This window comes from Trachemys scripta, chromosome 8, assembly GCF_013100865.1.
Source record: "Trachemys scripta elegans isolate TJP31775 chromosome 8, CAS_Tse_1.0, whole genome shotgun sequence".
In the NCBI taxonomy this organism is placed as follows: domain Eukaryota; kingdom Metazoa; phylum Chordata; order Testudines; family Emydidae; genus Trachemys; species Trachemys scripta.
The window spans coordinates 5562593-5584686 of NC_048305.1; the positions used below are offsets into that span (position 1 = coordinate 5562593).

The window sequence follows — 22094 nt, forward strand, 5'->3', positions numbered from 1 at the left end:
AAGTGGTCAGAAATTGGATGCAAGTATCTGTCTTTGCCGCTGTATGTAGCAGAGGAGGGCGAAACAAGGCACAACCCGAGGACAAATCTTGTTACACTTAGACAGCAGCTAACAGGTTTCTTTCATTTAACTCTATCGAGTTGTCAATTTCACTCAGAGAATCAAGCGGAACCAAACCTCCAGCTCTGCTGATCTCCGTGCTGGCTACAGAGAAAAAAAACCCACCTCCCGCCATCCTCCTGGAGAACTCAGCTGCCCTGCCCAACGCCCAGGCGGATTTCGAGCAATCATGCTGTGATTTGAAACTGACGAGGGCTCCTTACCTGTCTGTCCGGGGTCCCTTAGCGCTGAGGTTTGCCAACCCTCTGTTAAAAATGCGGAAGGGGGGGGTGGAAAAAGCGGCTCCTTTTCAAAAAGCTCCTAAGCCCAGGTGTGTTACACATGAGAAGGATTTAAGAGACTTCTTAAAAAGCCAGTGCTTGGGGGGTAAAAAAAAATCGTCCAGCGCTTTAAAGGTTAACATCTCTGCTGAACAACATGCGTTTTATCCAACCACATCCCAGAGTCGCTTTTCCAGCACACTGACCAATGAATGCAGCCAGTGGGAAGGGCTTAGGATGCTGGGTAGGTTGGGTCCCCCCCCCCCTTCTCGCCCCCTCCTTCCCCCATTTTTTTGTTTGTTTTGTTTAGTAAATTAATGCAGCAAGAAAGTCCCAAGATCTGGCGAGCTCTATCCGGCTGAGATGGGGCAAGGAGGATAATGCAATGGATTACGAGGCCACTGGGGCACTTTTCTTTCTTTATTTCTGATGGCCAGGGGAGTCCCAGACCCATGAAACTTGCCCTCGGCTTCCTCTCCACTTGAGCCCCCAAGCAATGGGACACCTTCCCTGCAGCAGCAACAACTTACTCCGGGGGGGAACATCCCAGAAGGCAAGAAACAACAGCCGCCAAACGGTCCAGCAGGAGAGCAAGATTTCCGGGACAATACAGCAAATGCCCAGCACTGACAAATTCCCCTGGATTTAACTGGAGAAGGCACCCCAGCCAGAGGAGGAAATTAAAGCGTTGGGCTGGTGGGGTGTGTTTTTTGGGGGGGGTTGGGGTTTTTTTGGTTTTTCCCCCTATCCCTCCTCCCCCATGGCAAATATACTCTGGTTGCATCTTGCCTGTTCCAGCAACTCGATGCCAGGACTGGGATCCCACTGAAGGGAAAGGAGATTTCTGTGCAGGAATCTGCTCGTCCAACCAAACCTCACTGCAGTGTGGGGGGGCGGAAAAAATCCGCGGTGGAGTTTAAACACCAAGTCTCTCTCCAAGGTGCTGACACGGGGGTCTCTGTCCAGGGTCCTGAATTCACAGCCTCCTGCTCCCCTCCGCAACTCGCTCATAGGAAGATTGTCTGCAAATGACCACGTAGGAAGTTCCAGCACTTTATTCCGCCTCGTTTGGGGGTTTGGTTTTTATTACCGCCGTTGTTGTCATTTTTTAAGTGGAAATTTAATCCTTGGCTTATTTTGTTTTATTTTTAAACTCGTGGATTACAAACCACCAGATCGTAAACAATGTTTAACGTCAATGCACTTGGAGTCTACGTTTGGGAAACTCTAGTATTCTTCAGGTAGGCTGTTTTCTACTGCCCACTGGGCTAGGATGTGTGCGTCGGAGTTTGCATGGATGGATGTGCTGATGTTTCCTTGGGGTTAATACCTGGGCTTGATATTCTCCAGCCATCAGTTGCCCGCCCCCCTCCCTTTTCCTTTCTGATGATTCCCTGGGTCTGACTATTTAACATTCCAAGGCTAGAGACTTTAGGTGGCTTTATGAGTTACTCCGTTTAATTAGCACTGCGTTCTCTCTCTCTCTAACCGCAGTGCTGAAAACACCAGGTTCTCAGACTGGTAGGAAAGTGACAACTAGTGGTGACTGAGAATATTGCATTTCAACTTGCACGACTAAATAGTTTATTTTCTTCTTAAAATTGCAGGCTTGAGGGGGATCTGTTTCCATGTTCAGTTCTCATGGTATCTTTAGAAATAATTGACTTGCTGATTATGGAATACTCAATCTCCTGTTTTTCAGCCTGTAATGTGTACACCACCTGGACACACAGGAGTAAAATCATTTATTTTCCTAAACTTTCTACAAACCACTTTTTTTTAAAAAAAAAACTAAAATTAGGGGGGAAAAAACCCCAAGTGATGAATAAGGTCATTTTGCAACATGATGCACTTTAAATCTTGATTTTGATCAGCTCTATTTTGAAGCTATATCTTGTTTATAGGATAAGATAGGAGAATGAGCACTCTAACTCTCTGAAGGGACTCTGTTTCATCTCTTATGAATGCTTTTATTAAACACATCAAGAGAAATATTGGCACATAACAGCACTGCTGTATCTGAATGAATAATGCAATCGGCTGTGATGATAACGATAGATGTCACATACATGCATTTGGAAAATCATTCTTCTTTTATGACTTGCAGGGCTCATCAATCTTACACGTCATTGAAATTGCATGGCTCTCATGTGGCAACCTCTGTGTGTTTTAACCATATTAATGCCCAGTCTTGTATTTTAATAAGGGGCCGGGAATAGTATTCTCTACAGGTATAATGTATATTGCTAGGGTCATTGTTAATTATGTTATTTTCACAATAGTAGTGGGACAATTATTATCTACCAGATTTTGCTAACTGGCTTTTCCCTACGAATGCCAAGGTCTTCCCAAACATAAAACTTGAAACCTTTTCCAATTCCTCCACAATCAGAATTAAAGAGAAGGAACCCCTGATAAGAAACCACAGTTCACCTGCTAATACTATGAAGAAAATGGACAGCAATTTTGCAGCATAAGCGCAGAGTGCTTCATAATGGGGTATTTAGAACGTAGATCAAGGAAGTAGGACTTTGGAAACAACTTCCCAGGGACTCTAAAACAACCCAACTTTCAGTACTTTAAAATGTGTCTCTTCAACTCCCATGTGGCGGCACTGAAAAGCATGGTGGAGGTGGGCAAATAGGTAACATTTGTATGCAAATTAAACCCTTCATTTGGCCAGCAGTAGGCAACAGTGAACCAGAGAGATGAAAGAGAAGATTACTTAAACATAAACACATCTTCCCACTTTGCCCTCAACTTTCTGGAATGCTGGCTACCCTCTTCTGGAAAAACAACAACAAAAACACCTAGATGGCAAGAACAGAAGAAAATACCTAAACCAAAGTTTGATGTGGTCCTCATATCATAGACAATGACAGCTTCTCCTCTAAGTTTCCAAAGTCTTACTTCCTTGATCTCCTCTAACAAGAGTCATATTTGTGTATATCCATTTTACCTCTTGCCTATCGTGTTCTAAAACAAATTCTGCACACTCTGCGTTTGATATGTATCACACAGTGTGCGTAAGGGGGGAGGAATTGATATTCAGAGGTACTGAACATCTGCGGATCCTGTTGACTACAACTGGACTTCTGGGTATGCAGTACCTTTGAAAACCAGGCTCCTGTGTTAATATATATTCATATATAATGCTGTGTATTACATACATAATTGTGCCTGTGTCACTCATACAAAAAGGATACTGTAGTTTTAGGTGAAATATAAAATATTTTAAAATATTCATGACAGTTATCCTTAACAACAGAAGTTATTTGAATTGAACTAAACTATCACCTGCAATTATTTTCCAAATAAGAAGCAAATCAACAATTCCTGTACAGAGTAGGTTCTGCATATTCCGCCCCCGCCCCCCCCACACACACACACTTTATTTATTACGGACTAAAATCCACCAGCCCTTCAAGGCAGGAATAGCTTTGCTATTTCAGCTTTAATAAGGTAATTTAAGATTAATAGATTTAATAAGACAACTTCCATTAACCGCCGTTTACAAAGTTAATATGCCAACTACCCACGCAGAAGTCATGCATAGTGTAATCCAAGAAAACCAATCTGGTAATCCAATAATCCAAAACAGAAGAATGCATTACATTAAATTATATGGTGTGCCCACTTTATTGTCAGTCTGTCAAAAATATTGTGGAAAGAGGATCTGTGATGTGTCAGCACACCAACTGTAAAATAATAATAAAGAAAAAACCAATAAAGACAGATGGGTGGGGGGGAAATCAACACAGCAGATACAGAAAATAAAATTAGATCTGCTGTTTAGCCATAAGGCCTCTGCCAGCCTTACAAAAAAAATCCTGTGGGAAAAAATAACATCTGGTGTCTGATTGCAAACATTAAGATATTGCCAATATAATATTTGTTTCTGTTATAGTTGGGGTGTTTTAGTAAGATTTGCCATAAGCAGCTTGATCCAAAGTGTTTTTTTATGGAAGAAGGTGTTTTATTTTTCTACCTGCCTTCACAGAGTGCAGTCACTTTACTGTGACTAAGACAATTACGGAGTCTCTAGGGAAGACAGAATGGAGTGGTGTTTATATCAGACAAATTGTTGGGTTTGTTTTCTAACATTTCTCTAAACTGAACTCTGTAAGGTGGAATAATATTTCTTGAGTTGATAATGGATAGGGCCACATTTTCAAATACACCCTCTAATCTGTGCATACCTTTATGCAGACATATTAAAATAATGTGTCTAGGAGTCAAACTGTCTAATCTGCATGCAGAAATCCTGCAAATTCCATCACGCAAAACACAAATTTAGAGGCTGTATTTTCAAATGTGACCCGTAATGGTCTTGCCTGTATTCCTGCCTGTTGTACCACTGCACTAAACCTAGTGATGCAGAAAGATCACTCCAGATGTCAACAGAGAGTGTCCATGCACCTAGGCTATATTGGGATGGGATAGAAAATAAGGGGAACCTGGAATATATTTTTACTGAGATGGACATTGCTTTGAAATGATCCACTAAAATAACATGGGCTCAATTCTTATCTCCCTTATATTGTAGTAAATCAGGAGTAATTCCAGTGAAGTCAACAGAATTATACCAGTGTAAACAAAATCAGATGCAGGCCCTACCTGAACAGAGAGTTCTTTGCACTAACAGGAATGATACTAGATTACTGTTCTGAGTAATCTGCATGCTGAAAGTTGCTGTCCCTGTGAAAAACCTGTTGGGCTGCTTCATCCAATATTTTCCTACCTGCACCCCCTACTCATCTCAAAGTATCAAAATTCCTTTAAAGAATGTATCTGTAAACAATGAGAAGATCCCAGATTGAATATGAAATCCCCGTTAACCTCGCAGAGACCAAGGCACCCACACATTTTCTTCCAGCTCTGGCTCTATGGACTTTAACAAGCAATATGCACTTTGAGCCACTCACTTCTGTTTCATGAAAATACACTGGGGGGGGGTATATGTCCATACTTCCACCTCACCTCTGCAATGCTGAATAGCATTGCAGTGAAATCAGTGAGCAGGGCACTAAAAGGCTTCTAGAGTCATAGGCTGAACAGACGAGCTGCTGTTTCCTTAAGTTAAGGAGCAATTTCCACACACTAAAGAAAACAACATACTGAGAATTTTGCATCAAGACCTGTTGTGCCTGTGTTCTGAGATTATTCATTTTATCACCGAAGAAGAATATTGAGCAAAGCCTTAAAATAACTGGTTGTAAAGAGGGTCTTTAACTTACTTAGTCTAGGACCTATAATAGCTCCATTAAAGACCATTAAAAGGGTTACATCTTCAGAGCTTAAAAATGTGATGAGGTGGACAGCTCCTCCAAAAGAAACCTTTCAAATCATGCCACTAGAACAGATCGATTTGGAATCACCCCTGCTAGAAGCGTGAGGCACTTTTGTATGTTGTCTGATAGAGATTTTTTAAATTATATTTGTAATATTCATTTTGATGGGGGAAAGAAAAGGTCATTTTTAAAAATACACAGAACGCTTTATAATATGTAACAGGCTGCATCCTGATGCCTCTCAGCTAATCACCAGCATCACTTCCTTAGGATGGCAACTATGTGGGTTATTGGGTCTCTCCTTGATTAGCCGTGAAATCCAAAGGAAACCCCATGATAAAGCAAACAAAAATCAAAGGATCGATAGGTGTCCAAATAGAAACCATGTTTTCTTAAGAGTCTAAATGGGGGAGAGGAGAAATGTAACTGTGCCAGTTGAAAAGAATGCTGCAGAAAAGCCAGTTTCTCCCCCAAAAAAAGCCTTGTTTCTACAGCATGGTCACTGACCACTGTTGAGTTACTAAAGGCCAGTTTTTGCCACCCTTATTCTCAGTTCAACTGGCATCACTACGTTCAGATGCCTCAACGGGGCTACCTGCAGAATAAGGCAGCACTCACTGAGGGTCCAGATGGCAGAATCTGACCGTTACATATGATGAGCATGTAAGATCTTTTGTGGCCCCGGGGATTAGCTGAAAACAAGACCTTCTTCAAGGTCAACATCTGAGTCAGTGTCCAGGATGTTCCCAATTCCACTCCCTGGGGGAAAGTATCAGAGGGGTAGCAGTGTTAGTCTGGATCTGTAAAAAGCGACAAAGAGTCCTGTGGCACCTTATAGACTAACAGATGTATTGGAGCATAAGCTTTCGTGGGTGAATACCCACTTCATCAGACGCATATAGGAAAAGGTGTCTCTATTGGAGAAGGCCTTGCATTTGAGTTAACGTTGCAACTGAGATGTAAGAGGAGAACAGCTCTCCAATTCATTTTTAAAAGCATATAGGATTTGAACAACCATCCTGGAGACTGAGGGGTTTGTTACTTTAGCCACAAAGCTATTCGACTCCAGAATGGAAGCACTTGTAAGAAGCATAATGCTGCCATTCCCATACTCCTGTGTTACCTCGTGAAATTCATAATGCCAGACTCTCACAGGGTGAATTTGGTAGAATAAAATGAATGTTCTCAGCATCTGAACTAGATGTTAGGATGATAAGGTAATTTCAGTCCAGTCATTGACTAATGCTGACTGATGGCCATTAATCTGAGATGTAAAACCGGCTGAGAAGTCTGATCTCATTTCTACCCAGAGTGCAAGTTAACAGGGCTCTGCAAACTCCATTGTTAATAGTCACTTGAGAGCATAAACCCAAACCATCTATTTAATATTATTGGTATTTAAATACTTACAAAAATCACCCTAGCCGTATCAGACCATGTCTGAGCATATCCACATACCAGGTCTCAGTTATTCATTCATGGACATTTTTTAACTTACTTTAAAAACCCCATGTGACTGATACTAAAGGGATAGCTAGGTCACTAAGGAGCTTTGATTTTTCTCTGCTCTCATAGACTGCAGGAAGGCACATTAAATCACCTTTTTTTCATTATTTGCAGTAGTAACCCTTTTAATTTGCTATTGTTATCTTAGACAGCTTGACTTACACACCCTCCACTGACTGAGAGCCTTTGGCTGAGGGTGTAGGCATAATCATTTCTATTCTTCCCCTTAGATATTAAGGTTACATGTGCTCTCCCCATATCTAAGCATGCGTGGCTTTTCTTATTTTTTTTTTCTAAGCCACTCTCCCCTTCCCACAATGACTTCAGTCACCAGCTGGGACTGTAATGACTCACCTCAAGTGATTTGGGGAAATTAGCTTTATAAAAAGCTGCTAATACCATCATTCCATGGTGGTTTAGCAAAAAGCTAGGGCTATCGGAAGAGGCGATTCTACTAGAAAGAAAAGGCCAGCTGCGTCCTGCTATATGCGACAGAAATCACAATCTATCATGTTTGCAGAGACCCTGTCACCATATTGTCTACGAGCTGGCCTCCCGTGCCTGCTCTACTGGTCTTCAAAGAGAGAGAAAGAAAAGCTTCCATTTCATCAAACCTTGCATAGTAAAAGGTTGTGTTGCTGAGATCAGTGGTTCACTTCCCCTAACTAACAAAACCTTAAAAAATATACGGGTGCCTAGATACCCCTAGGGTAGAAAGGTCATTTTCACGGCAGAGAAAGGCTTGCACAGATTTACACCAGGATTTCTTTCTTAGAGCTCACGGACCAGCTCCTCGGCTGGTGCAAATTGGCCTAGCTCCGTTGACTTCAGTGGAGCTAGGCTGATTTACTCGAGCTGATGTTCTGGTCCCATAGAGCCGCATGCTACAGATTACACATCCACACACAAACGGCTTCTGAAACTCTCCTGATGCTCCAATGGACCCACACACCGATTCTGAGAAACAGCCTTTTTACAAAGCATGCACAGAAATACCCTGCAGAGAGCAGAGACAGATCTAGAGAGATGCAGTCTTCAGTTATACGGACAGAGCACAACCCATGATGCAGACAATTATTCATTCCATATATTGCGCCACGGTAAGCTACCGATTTCAGTACTGCAGCACATCTGGTTGGTCCGTAGGCATAGCCGGCATCATATAAATATGTCTTGATCAGAGCCAATTCCAATTGAGAAAAGCCTGAGAAACCTCCATTTACCAACATGGAATTTTGATTTAAAAGCAAAAACAAGAAACCCTCCCATATTCTTGCACCTTTTTTCCTCCTCCCCCCTCCAATTCCTCTCTGGCTCACTGCCCGCTAGAAAAAGGAGAGCCCATAAATAAAATGCCTCATCGGACAGCCTACAGTGGGCTCTGTTGTATTTATCAGTGCCTCATTGTGGGCAAGGGGGGAAAATAACCACGGGGTTGCCAAGACAAAGAATGACATGTGTGGAACAGTGGTTCTTGCAGTGCAATCAATCACTGCATACGTTGCCTTCAGACTCAAGCTGACAGCAGCAACCCGAGATACACCAAAATCAAAGACATTTTTTCTCCCTAGACAATGACCCACGGTACTTGTTCTCATTAACAATGCAGATCCGAAAATACCGAGCAGGACCGGAGCAAAAATCAATGGCCGTCTGGATGCCTATAACATTGGCCCATGTCAGCAGTGAAGCGCAGCATAGCTAGAAATCCGCACCAGATAGAAAATTCCCCACCATCACCTCTCAGCCTCCCTTGCTTTTTTATTTTTCTGGCTGTAGTCTTGAGTGAGACGGTACGAAGCAAACCCCGGAAAAGTGCCGAGCACCCACACTCTTCAGGGGTGGGAAAAGTAGAACCACCTTGGAGACAATAAAAGAGAAAGGCATCTGATTGCATCCAGCAGCTCTGACAGGGTGCTCGGTTCCTCATAAGATCAGGCCTAATACATATTAAAAAAAACAAAAGTGTGTGCGAGATTTATAAACGTCAAAGACAAAGAGGTACCCATGGGAGACACTTACGACTGCAGCAGAGGTAGGAGTGGGACACAAATGTCAAATTCCTGGTATGAGGTTCCTTTCCTGCAATATGAAGTCTACTTTGAAGCACTTGAAAGGACTGTGGCCAGGATAGTGACTCTCAAATGACATCTTCTGGCCTCTATACACACGGCTCAATTCTCCAGTCAATTCCACCACTTCGATACTAGGGTAACTCTGCCAACCTCACTGCAATTCCTTTTGATTTACTCCACTAAAGCAAGCCCATAGTCTCCCTTTCAGTGACTCCTAGCTCAGATCTATTCAATGTATGAATCAACACAAGGCCTTCCCCCAACCCCCACCATGATCCTCACATGCCTGCCATCCAAAAATCCAAGCCATTCCCATGCTTTCTGCTCCCTCCATCGCCCCCTGCCATTAAGATTTTAGGATTAGAAATTAGCCAGCAATTGCACTGTTGAAGTGTGCAGAGGAGTCAAATACAGCTTGTTCTTCCATAGCAGCACTGGACCTGCAGTGCTGGCAGGAGTGAAAACCTGATTTTGTCAGGAAACTGCACAGATCTAAGTTGGAGGTTTCAGAGTAGAAGCCGTGTTAGTCTGTATCCGCAAAAAGAACAGGAGTACTTGTGGCACCTTAGAGACTAACAAATTTGGAGGGTGCACAAGGAACCAGTGTGGGGAGCTCTCACAGTTGTGCCTCAAAGCCTCACCGTTCATTTAAAAAGTTACATTTCCTTAGAGATCATGAACGAGCTGGTTAATTACACCAGGAGTCAGAAACAGCAAAGGAAACATTTACCGTCAGTTCCCCTTTTCAGAGCAAGGTATTCTCTCGCATCTAGCTTTCCAAACCTGTTTTCATTCACCTGGGCTTTCCATGGGCCCAAAGGGCCCTAAATGACTAGGATTATTTTTGATAGAATTGAATTTATTGCTCAGTAAATTCATTTTACCTCAATACAATGTAATTTTCAGATGGAGTTCCAATGTTCCAGTAGTGACTGCGTAATTTCACAGATAAGCAATGGATTGTGTCTGGTATCAGGGTGCCTTTTCATAATGTTTGTGGTGTAATTTCACAGAATAAACGACTCTTTGTGTTGGATGTTACATTTCTATTAATGAAAAGGAACTCTATTTAATCTATGATTCATCACAAACAGCAACTGTAATAGCGTTATCCAGTCTTAAGAAATGTTAACCATCCCTAACCAACCATGGCTTTATTTTTAAAAAGCATCTGTAGTGAACTCTCTACGTATGCTGTTCTGATGTAAATGCAAGTGATACTAGAACTGTAGGAACACAGGCAGGATAGCAACAAAATGGCAGATGAAATTTAATGTTGATAAATGCAAAGTAAGGCACATTGGAAAGCATAATCCCAACTATACATATAAAATGATGGGGTCTAAATTAGCTGTTACCACTCAAGAAAGAGATCTTGGCGTCATTGTGGACAGTTCTCTGAAAACATCCACTCAATGTGCAGCGGCAGTCAAAAAAGCGAATAGAATGCTGGGAATAACTCAGAAAGGGATAGATAATAGGACAGAAAATATGTTGCCTCTCTATAAATCCATGGTACGCCCACATCTTGAATACTGCCTGCAGATGTGGTCGCCCCATCTCAAAAAAGATATATTGGAATTGGAAAAGGTTCAGAAAAGGGCAACAAAAATGATTAGGGGTATGGAATGGCTTCCATATGAGGAGAGATTAATAAGACTGGGACTTTTCAGCTTGGAAAAAAGACAGCTAAGGGGAGATATGATTAAGGTCTGTAAAATCATGACTAGTGTAGAGAAAGTAGATAAGGAAGTATTGTTTATTACTTCTCATAACACAAGAACTAGGGGTCACCAAATGAAATTAATAGGCAGCAGGTTTAAAACAAATAAAAAGAAGTATTTCTTCACACAACGCACTGTCAACCTGTGGAACTCCTTGCCAGAGGATGTTGTGAAGGTCGAGACCATAACAGGGTTCAAAAAAGAACTAGATAAGTTCATGGAGGATAGGTCCATCAATGGCTATTAGCCAGGACGGGCAGGGATGGTGTCCCTAGCCTTTGTTTGCCAGAAGCTGGGAATGAGCGACAGGGGATAGATCACTTGATGATGACCTGTTCTGTTCATTCCCTCTGGGGCACCTGGCACTGGCCACTGTCAGAAGACAGGATAGTGGGCTAGATGGACCTTTGGTCTGACCCAGTAGGGCCATTCTTATGTTCTTATGTTCAGATGAGTATTCGAGAGCTGTTAGAAATCAAGGGCCGGATCCAAAGTCAAAGGAAAGACCCCACATTTCCTAGTTATGAAATAAATGGGTTCACAGATTCCAAGCCCAGAAAGCACATATAAATGATGAGAATATACTTACCTAGAGTCTGAGACCCTGGCCTTGCAAAGGCTTACATACATGCTTAAATGTATTCACCATAGCCCTATCTGAGCAAAGTGTTTAAGCACATACCTAACTTTAAGTATGTGAATAGTCCCATTGATTTTAAAGGCTTTGCTATATGAAGAAGTGATCATAAACATTTTTAAATGTGTGTGTGTGTGTGTGTGTGTATACACACACACACACACACACACATGGATTTATTGGATTTGTTTCCTAATTCATGGCCAATTAAAAACAATATTGTATGAAGTTCTGAATTATTATTCTTCATTATTTTTTTGAGAGGGATTTTTAAGAGACGCGAATTAGGATTGTAAATCCTACTGAAAGTCAATACCGGTGTTTCCGGTGCTGCACAAAACACAAAGACCTTTATCCCTGTCCTGACAAACTGACAATCGAGAAGTCTGAATGTCATCAGACAGGCTGTAATGAGAGTTTGTAGCTTCACAACCGTATATTTAAGTGTGTCTCAAATAGGGAGAATAAACCCAAATTAAAGTGAAAATAATAGCATTATCAATACAAGGGCAACAATTAAAAAGATATATCTGTCATACACATAATTAGGAACGGAGAGGTAGCTCCTGGTTTGTTGTGGTGTGTCTGGGACTCTCTTCTCCCCCAGAAGATTGCATTGTTTTTGCACTATGACAATGCATGTTCATTAGTGAGAGAAAAACTATAATGGGCAACACTGAATTAAAACAGTAAATATAAAGCGGCTTGGACAATGTCATTAATCACGAGAGTGGGGATTGTGAGAGCAACAAAGGACCTGTCCTATACAATCTATCTGCCCCTTTCCTTGTGCCTTTCCTTTTGAAGTTGTATATAACCCAGGGATTTCTTTTTTGCCCCGGGGTTGCTTTTTTCTTCTGTTCTGGCCACCTGGACCTGCTCTCAAGTTGCTCTGTCCACCCAGGGTGGGAGATTGAAAACCAAGCAGAGCCACCAGTGGCTGGAACAATCAGTTTTATTGGGATACTTTATAGGTCTGGATGAGGCCCTTTGCAGGAAGAAGTAAGAGATGTGGCTGCAGGGATATGCTATTGAAGGACGTAGACACCTGCATGCTGCAGCCTGAAAATGATTTTCCTCAACCTTTTCTAGCAGGTCTTTGGTTTCCCAGTGGATATTAACATTCCCTGGAGGGTTAATTTACTGGTGCCAAGTGGAAAACTTTCTCCATCCTTGTTATATGCCTATGAAAGTATGTAGTAATAATTTACGTTTATATATCATCTTGCATCTTAAAGAATCCTAATGTGATTTAAAAACTCTGCCATTAGTGCAATGCAGCCACTTCTGGGGTGAAACATAGACACTGCTTATACAGCTCATAGCAACACTGCACAATATCTTAGGACAAAGATAAGACTCTTTCACATGTGAAATTTTTTTGCATGACTAAGAGATGCATGCAGAACCCCTGGCAGCATCTAACGCGTCCTTCTCTTTTGCAGTCCTCATGCCGGCAACATCCTCCTTGCCATCCTCTCTCAAGACCAAGGCCTATGATTCTTACCCAGCTCTTTAATGAAAATACTAAAGCCAGATGCTCCTTGAAACTTGGCTTTGCAAGTCCATTCCCTTACCCCATCACCTCCACAGCTGCTACCGCCATGATATATTGTAACCACCACCTGCATTGCATGGGCTACAATCAGCTACGCAGCATTATTTGACACTTTGCATGAAGCGAGAGAGAGATACTCAGAGCTCTGTTCACTCTGCGGCCACCTGCCCAAGAATTCAGCATCACAGTCCCCCGATTCTGGCAATACGAGTTGCACAGACAAATGTTCAGAAAATGAGTGAGGCTCTTTTTAATTGAATTACATCTAAATATGGATTGAGCTCTTCATTTCAATATTTAATCTAATAAAAACCTCCGTTTGTGGAGGGTTTTTCCAGGCATTCCAGGCCACTGTCTGTCTGACGGTTTGCCACGGGATCCAGTGCTGACGTGCTGCAAAAATCAGGGACGACCTGATGCAGCAATTAAGATCCCTCACCCTCTTTCAGACTCTGGGCCTCCCTCTTTCCGGCTGCTGAGGTGGAGGAGAGCAGAGGCAGCAGACATGAGGGAAGAAGATGAGCAATTAACTGGAGAGAGAGGATTGAGAAGGTAGGGGTGGGAGGAAATGTGACCAGACTGCCAGCCGGGGGAGATAAGGGATGGGGAGCAGCTGGGAAGGCAGAAATGGGAGAGGAGACCACATATTTCAAGGAAGGGTCAGGTGTGAGATTGGCAGCAGGAGAGGATGGGACCAGAGAGAAAGACAAGGGGGAAGCAGGCATGCAAAGCCGCTCAGAAAGGCCCCAGGGAGATTGTTAGCAACTCTTGGCTGGCTTTTCTTTATCTTGAGGGGAAGGGGGTGCCAGCCTGCCAGATTCAAGTTTCTAATCAGAAGCCGAGGTCCCCGAAAAGTGCCATGTCGGGACCGAAGTGGCAAACTCACCTAGTCTAGAAATAATCAAATGCCCTCTTTGTGTGGAAGGGACAGGCAGGAAGGGAGCACAAAATGGTGGCTGACGGAAGGGCCCACGGCGAGGCTGAGTCCGGCCTCTTTTATACGGCCCATTCCTGTTGTTCGAGTCCAAGTGCCACTTTAGTGGCAGATGGTCTCTGGTAGTCCTAATCTCTATAGCTCATGTCAGGCCCCTAGGATGCATTTCTGTCACCAATGGATGCCAATGCTCTGTTTATATTTACACCTCCTAGAAAGGTACAGTTCAATAAGGGTGTGACACCCAGGGGTGCTGGTAAGAGACTGTATTTATTTCCTGACCCAGCTCCAGGCTATAAAGGTTAATAGCCCTGTCACTTAACAGGAGTCAGTGTTTCTTATCTTACGGTGGTCCAAGAATAAGCCTAGCGACCCTTGAAGGGCCCGCTTCTGAGTAAATACAAAACCAACCTGCCCACTCATGAAACCACCCTGCCATTTCCGGTGCTTCTTTTCCCCATCAAGACAGCGGCGTGCAAAGAGAAGCCTCCTCCTTCAGAAACTGCCTCTCCTCTGCCTTGAATCCTTCAGCGGGGTCATCATGACATCACCGCTCGCTGGGTTTGCCCCGCCCAGCAGTCTGTTGGCGACACTGTGCACTGCCATGTGGAGGTCGGAGTTTGGTCCCCCAGGACTTTGGAGACAAACTCAAGCCAATCTTGAGTAACTATCCCTTGGCTGATGCTCCTAAAAGCATTGGTGGCTTCCTTGCCCAGCCTTCCTTGGGTCCCAGGGAGGGGCACTGTGACATGGGGCATTTAAGAGTGCTGAAGGGGGAATAACATGGAGGAAATGAGGAAATCCAAGCGGACTTCTTCCCTCACCACCCCAGAACAGAGCAGTACGTAGAATGTAAAAGTCTTAGATACACCGCTCTGTTGTTGTGACATTTCTAAATAAATCCGCCAGAACAGGCTGATTAGACAGGAGGAAGCTTTTAAGCCCCAAATATGATGATAATCAGCAATGATGGAAAGAAAGAAAATAGCTGACAGTTAAAGGAGACTGTGTGAAGATGAGGTGCGGAGGTCTGTCTAAACTGTTTCACTGATGCTTTTGTGTGTATGTGTTAGGACAATGAAGGCAAACTCAGGCTGATTTTGAGTAACCATCCCCAGGCTGACACTCCAAAAGGCACTGGTGGCTTCCTTGTCCAGCCCAGAGATGTTAGCCAAGAAAAATATACCTGATTAATCTGCCACTATAGAACATCTCGCATGCCTGAGTGATCTGAAACCCTATTCAGCCAGCAGGGAAATAAATTCAACCTGTCACATTTAAACGACTGCTCTCCAGGTTCTGGATGTGGTAGGGGCTTCGGGCAAACATGTATGGCACAGCATGTGACAGGAGTCTGGCACACTAAACTTCCAGTGACAGTGTATCATTTAGCTCAGAACTACAGAGTAATTCCTGTTCAGTTCCACATTAACTCCAGGACAGTGCCGCGGCCCAGCGTAGCTGTCGTGGCTTGTGAGTCAATCAAAGAGGACCCAGCCTGGCATTGCCTTCAGCAGCAAAGGCGCAGACTGGGCACTCAGCGAAATCCCCGGCAATGGAATTGTTGCTTCTGTTGTGAAAGCTACATGAGAGAGACCTAAAGCTAGATGGGTACTCGGCACTGGCACACTGGGGAGAGCTGCTGTCTATGGATCAGGCTCCTGTGCTCTCATGTGAAGGACGCACATACATGGCAGATCTAGTCATGGGACCGGGAGCTAGGAGCTCAGTTAATTGGGTATGTCTGCTCTAGTGTTCAGCAGGGCCGGCTCCAGGCACCAGCTGAGCAAGCGGGTGCTTGGGGCGGCAGATTGTTGGAGGCGGCATTCTGCCCAATCCTAGGGCGGCCCGGACGCTTTTTTTTTTTTTTGTTCCGCTCCAGCTGCCCTGTAGGGGGCGGTGGCGCGGAGGATCGGCACGCCCTGCAGGGCAGTCTTCTTCCTTCCCTCCCCGCAGACCGGAGCGGAGCCCTCCCGGCAGGCGGCGGCGCAGCGGGAGGGGCCACGTGGCAGCGCCCCTGCTGTAACCCTGGCCGCCCCCTTCTCTCTCTCTCCCGCCCGCTCCCTCCCCCTTCCTCCCCCAGCCAGTCCCCCTGCACCCGCACTCCAGCTGCCCCGCAGGTTTGGGTTTTTTTGCTTTGCCGTTCTGGCCGCCCCGTTTTTGGGGGGGTTTTTTTGCTTGGGGCGGCCAAAAAGCCAGAGCCGGCCCTGGTGTTCAGACACCCACTGGGAAACACAGCCGAGGTCCTCCTGGCTAATGGGCTCATACGTTATTTATCACACATAACGCAACAGCAAATACAGATTTTTTTTAAAACTGTTTATAACTCGCTACACAGAGAATATTGCAAGAGGTGCTAGTAGATGACTCAAGGGCTTAATAGTGAGCTAAAACTCTTGCATCTCTGCGTCACGGGTTGAAATCCAGCTGAGGGCCAGAGTGCCTGAAAGTTCTTTCTGTAACTAGTCACCAGCCTGCATGAAATGAGTTTAGCATCTCGGTCCATTTCCCAGTCTCCCGGTCAAAAGCAGAATCAGGAAGTACAAAGATTCCCTCCTCCCCACCACACACCTCATGCAGGAAGGTGGAGAGGGTAACAAACTCTCTCTCTGGAGCTTCAGAAAATTAGCAGCCAGACAACTCTGGATTGCAGCAAGCAGAAAAATAAATTACCCATGGGACTAAACATCCCACTGTTGTACGTTCAGTTAGCTTGGGCTGAAATTGCCCTTTTTTTTTAAATTACACATTCATTAAGGCCGAGTTCCAGTGAAATCCATCTATAACCTATGCTTTCACACTGGGAGAGCGTGTGATGTCTTCTGAGTAGTGCCGTGATAGCAGTATTATCATCATTCTGATCCCAAAGAATTCCTCCTGATTTCTCTAGGGACTTCCCCATCATTTGCACCCTCCTGTCTTCCTCACTTTAAAACAGGTGACAGCCTTAGTTGGGTGTTTTATATAGGAACTCTATTCATCTTCTCACTTACAGATAATTGGGCAAATTCTGCTCTCGGTTAAGGCTCAGGCATTGCAGTACTGAGGTTGCACATGTGTGACTGAAAGCAGGAATTTGCCCTAGGAGGAATACACATAACACAGTAGATTCATATTAAATAGAAATAAACCTCGGAGGATAACTTTCCTTTCACTGTTGGCTAGGCTTGGCAGAATTGGATTTGAATGTTTTTGTAATTTTGACGGATGATATTGATGCTTATCTTTTTTTCTATTTTTATCCCTTTTAAATTTTCACAATTGCGGGAAATTATGGGGCATCAGACAACAATTATGTAATGAAAGTCAACATTGAGATTCAAAACTTGAAAGCTTTATAACCGTTAAAACACAAATTGTCAACATCACATGTCAAAATACACAGAGTAAATACCCTCAAATCAAACTCGAGTAAGTTCTGAAGCAGCATTTTTCTTACTTTGCCTATCTGTAAATTTCGATTATCACTGCTGGAAATATTGTTTCATGCACTTGTGTGCGGTAGGGTGAAATTGACATTTGCCGATAAAAATCTAGTTCTTACAAGCCATTATATTGATGCATGCCGTGTTTATGATCACACTATGTAATACCGCCTTAGGAGCCTAACTCTCACTGCCAGTCACCAGCAGGCCCACGCTGGTTTTCCTGCATCCCAGACCTCTCGCATCCATGCAAGTAGGAGGGAAAAGATTTGCTTCGCAGTGCAGATTTTATTGCAAATAAATATTAGGAGCCAAAACTTTGCCCCCATTGTGTCTGGTTTGCGCAGCTCCAGTGGCACATAGACTCAAAGTCAACTTGAGTGGCTAGCGAAGGATAGAGCTGGTATTGCTCTGTATCACTTCCCCTCTCAGAGACCCTGGGGCACAGGTATGACTGGAGAGTCCTTCTGCTCCATTGTCCCTCAGATGCTAGGCTGCTGCATTATGCTACTTCTCAGGCCTGGACTAACACCCTCCCCTAAGCTGTGTGCAGGTCACCAAATGGCCAGTCCCGAGGACCTGGTCGTCTGTTTCTCTCTGCTATGAACAGAGACTAAAGAAAAAGAGGAATGTGAGTTGCCTCAGTTGAAAGCAACCCCCAAGTACTTTCACACATTCACAGTCACTCCCACATCCCCTCTGCATGGCTGTTTCTTGTTTAACAAAATCCAAGACATTGTTCCCACGTAGCACTGACCTGTAGGAAATGATCATGTAGCACATATTAGATGCACATTGTACCACGTCTCTGAATTGTCCCGATATCCTGGGGCCAAGTTCTAGCTGGTGTAAATCAAAGGTTGCTCTAGTGAAGTTAATGGAGCCATGCTGATTTATACCAGATGAGGACCCTGGCCCTGTTTGTCTAACATATACTACTTAGTTGTGCATTTCCCTCCACAAACACTTGCTTTGCACTAGTTTGTGCTGCTGCTGCCGCCAACTGTTATTGTTGCTCTTGGTATTAAGGATTAACAATTACCTTCCTGCTATTTAATGGGGGAAGAGGAGCAGGGTGCTGATTACATTCCTAGGCTTTTCCTCTTGGTGGGGAGAGAATTGATAGTTCTCTGCACAAGCATTCCACCATAGCTGGAGATTTTGGGATGTCGGATTTAATCGGGGGATAGCCCCAGCCACAACTACAAACAAGCATCAAAATACGTCATCGTGGCCAAATAAATGAAAAGGACAGAAATCAGCTGGATTGGGGACATGTCTAGATTTTGGGAGACAGCTGCTTCCTACCTCAGACCCCTGGTTATAAGAATCTTCCCTCTGTTTGTTAGCAAAAGAAAACAATCGAGTAACACAGCCGCCGGGTCAGTGCAGATGCCAGCATCTGCCGAGGGGTTCCAAAAACTGAAGCCTCAGAAAGCCTGGATAGTCCATTTTAGGAAATGGGATGCCTCAAATTCCCAACCAGCCCAGTTCATCTTCCAGTGATTTTCACCTTCAGATGTGTTCTGCTGCTTGGAACTCGTAAAGCTCAGAGCCTGTGTCTTCCCTGTGCACTAGCATTTAATCTCACAAATGATAACACTGGTTCACTGACCCTTTTTGTTGTTAGGATTGTTTAACAGCCGTTCTGGGCCAGATTCACCTGGGATTGCAACCGTGTAAATGAAAGGAGCATTCCTTTGTCCTCTTGTCCCTGGGCCGGTACTAAAACACAGCAGACTTCCATCTTCCTGCAAACCGCACTGTGATTATAGACACTGCATTCTTTATGATTTCTCTGAGATCCTTGGTCTGTTTGGATTGTCAACAATTTGGGACAATGCCAGTCTCATGAGGTGTACTGAAGCACCTAGCACAATATGGCTCCAATGTCGGTAGGGCCTCCAGGCATTAATGTAATACGAATAAGTAATATGAATACGTTCTGTGTGATGGTGCCGATAAAACTGAAGCAGTGTCATGGTTCTATTTACTGGTCGAGCTGGTTTGGATAACCCAACAACCAACACTAGCCCCGAAGTTCATTTCTTTTTATCTTCAATAACTTTAGACTAACTGGACCATTTTCCCTGACTTGTATCTGGAGGACCCAGTGCTGTCCAAGGGGAGGTTCTGAAACAAGCCATGAAAGGGTCACTTAGGGTCGCATTTCCAAGCCCAGATGGAAGGCGGAAATCCCAGATATCGCACAAGAAAGCCTCTCCTCGAGAGTTTCCATCTCTAGCCGCAAAAGGCTCAGGCAGAGTTCAGAAAACCACCAGACTTGCGGGGGCTTGTCTTATCTGAGCCCCCAACGCAACGTTTGCCCAGAGCAACCCTATAGGGAGCAGCTGTTGGCATAGCCCGTGCTGGCAATGGTGAGCGCATGCAGCGCACACCAGCCCATTGGCTACATGGCAACACTCGGTAGCCCACTCAAGTGCTCCTTAACCTCCTGACTATTACATGCAGCAAACACAGAGGGGCTAGGAGGTTTCCTCAGGCACCTAACAGCCTGCACAAAATGCCACTGGCGATTTTGACGTGTGTCCAAAGGGAGAGAGAGAAGCTACTTTTCGGGATGCACACTAACGCTCCAGAGGGCAGGGAAACAGGTAAAGGGCTCTCTCTCTCTCCCCGCACCTGCCTTCCAGGTCTAGAAAACTTTAAAAAGACAGGGCTGGCGCCTCACCTGAAGTCAATGGTGCTATCCCAATTTACAGCAGCTGAGGATCTTGCCACATACACTTTCTCTCTATTTTCACGTCCATTATCGGGCTGCGTGTTCAGCTGTGTAGAAGCTCTTTCATTTAGGAGCACCTGGCTCCACCTACCCGACTGCTCCAGACTTATCTAGCGACACACCAAGTCACACAGTTTTGTTTACTGTTCAGGGAACTGGATGCCACGCACGATTTATCCTCTGCTGTCCGAGCCCAGCCCTGAGATCTTATCTAGACTTCTCTCTTGATCCTCTTCACCACAATGCACCGTCCCTGGCTACAATGCAGAAGAATGTGGAGTACATTTTTCATCACTTTCGCCCTAATGCCTTCCTCTCATGCAGAAGCAAATAATTTCGTTCCCTGACATGGATCTGTAAATGGATTTCAAATTGATTAGGCCATGGCGTATATTTTAAATGTTATGCAAAGTGGTCAGTTTCGACATGTTTTAAACATGAAAGACCATTTCCCAGTGGCTAGAGCAAGGGATTGAGAATTAAGATTCTGGGTTCTCTTCACATCTCTGCCAGTGACTCCTCTTTGACCTTAGTCAAATCATTAAAGTTCCCTCTGCTTGAGTTTCCTTATCCTAAGAGCGGGGGGAGGGGAGGGACAGAGGAGGGTATTTAAAGGAGCCTAATGAAGCTAGATGTCCAAATCCCATTGAAATTCAATGAGCCTAACTCCCTTAAATAAAAAAATAAATAGAGATATCCCATCTCCTAGAACTGGAAGGGACCTTGAAAGGTCATTGAGTCCAGCCCCCTGCCTTCACTAGCAGGACCAAGTACTGATTTTGCCCCAGATCCCCCTTAAGGATTGAACTCACAACGCTGGGTTTAGCAAGCCAATGCTCAAACCACTGAGCTATCCCTCCCCCCTTTGAAATACCAGCCATGATATTGTTTCCAAATACAGGTAATATCTGTTGGTGAAAGAATTAAAGACCATCTCTGGGGAGCTCAAAAGCGTGTCTCTTTCACCCACAGAAGTTGATCCAATAAAAGATATTACCTCCCCCACCTTGTCTCAGCGATAACATGTCCATTTGCACATACCCTCCCTTCACAGAGCTGCGGTGAGAATTAATGTTTGCAAAGTGTGCCGGGAGGAAGGTGCTCAGATACTAGGGGGATCGGAGCCATAAAGGTATCTAGCTAAATTCAATTATTTCTAAGAATTATGATTAGATTAGGCAAACTATGGTTGGATTTTGCACGTGAATGATTGCAGCAAGCCTATTAGAAAAGATATTTTTGCATGTGAGCTGAGGCCACGCAACTTGTTTCATTTGTGGCTTAAAGCTGAAAAGGATCTGAATAACGGCATCCATTCAAAGCTAGGGTAGTCATTCATTTGCAATAGATTAAAGCCTCCTTCTGTACATATACACAACCAAGGCTGCTTTATTAGCTATCAGTTTTCCTCTATGTTCAATCTCTCTGTTCCGTCATCTCATTTTTAAAGTACAGTAAATTCCAATGGAACTAGAAGGGGTTTTTTTAATAATCTTTTTATACTTAAAAAAAACCTATTAGACTCGTATTGCATTTTTCTCCCTGTATTCTCCCCAAAGCCCACGGTTAATGAGAAGAAATCAGTTTATTGCACTAGCTGGCACCTCTGTGCTGAAATGGCAGGATTCTTTGGTTACCGAGCCATTTGCTGCTTAATTGAAATTTTTTCTCCAGACTAATTTCCATGGAGAGGCTCTTTTTGAATGCAGATGTAGAGTCCAGGATTGATCATCCCCCCTCCATACACACTTTTTCTCCTGAGTTTGCAAATTAAGGATACAATTTTTTTTTAAAGCAACCCATCCCGTTGTCCAATCTCAT

At 44.1% G+C, this 22094-nt stretch overlaps 1 protein-coding gene across 1 annotated transcript in view; it reads left to right on the forward strand.

The window, feature by feature from the left end:
• Positions 1 to 715: 715 nt before the first annotated feature.
• Positions 716 to 22094, forward strand: part of GLRA1 (glycine receptor alpha 1) — a 68927-nt gene continuing 47548 nt past the window's right edge. Inside the window, exon 1 of the mRNA XM_034780018.1 lies at positions 716 to 1621. Within this exon, the coding sequence (XP_034635909.1) occupies positions 1566 to 1621 (56 nt within the window). The 5' untranslated portion in view covers positions 716 to 1565. The remainder of the gene's footprint in view (positions 1622 to 22094) is intronic.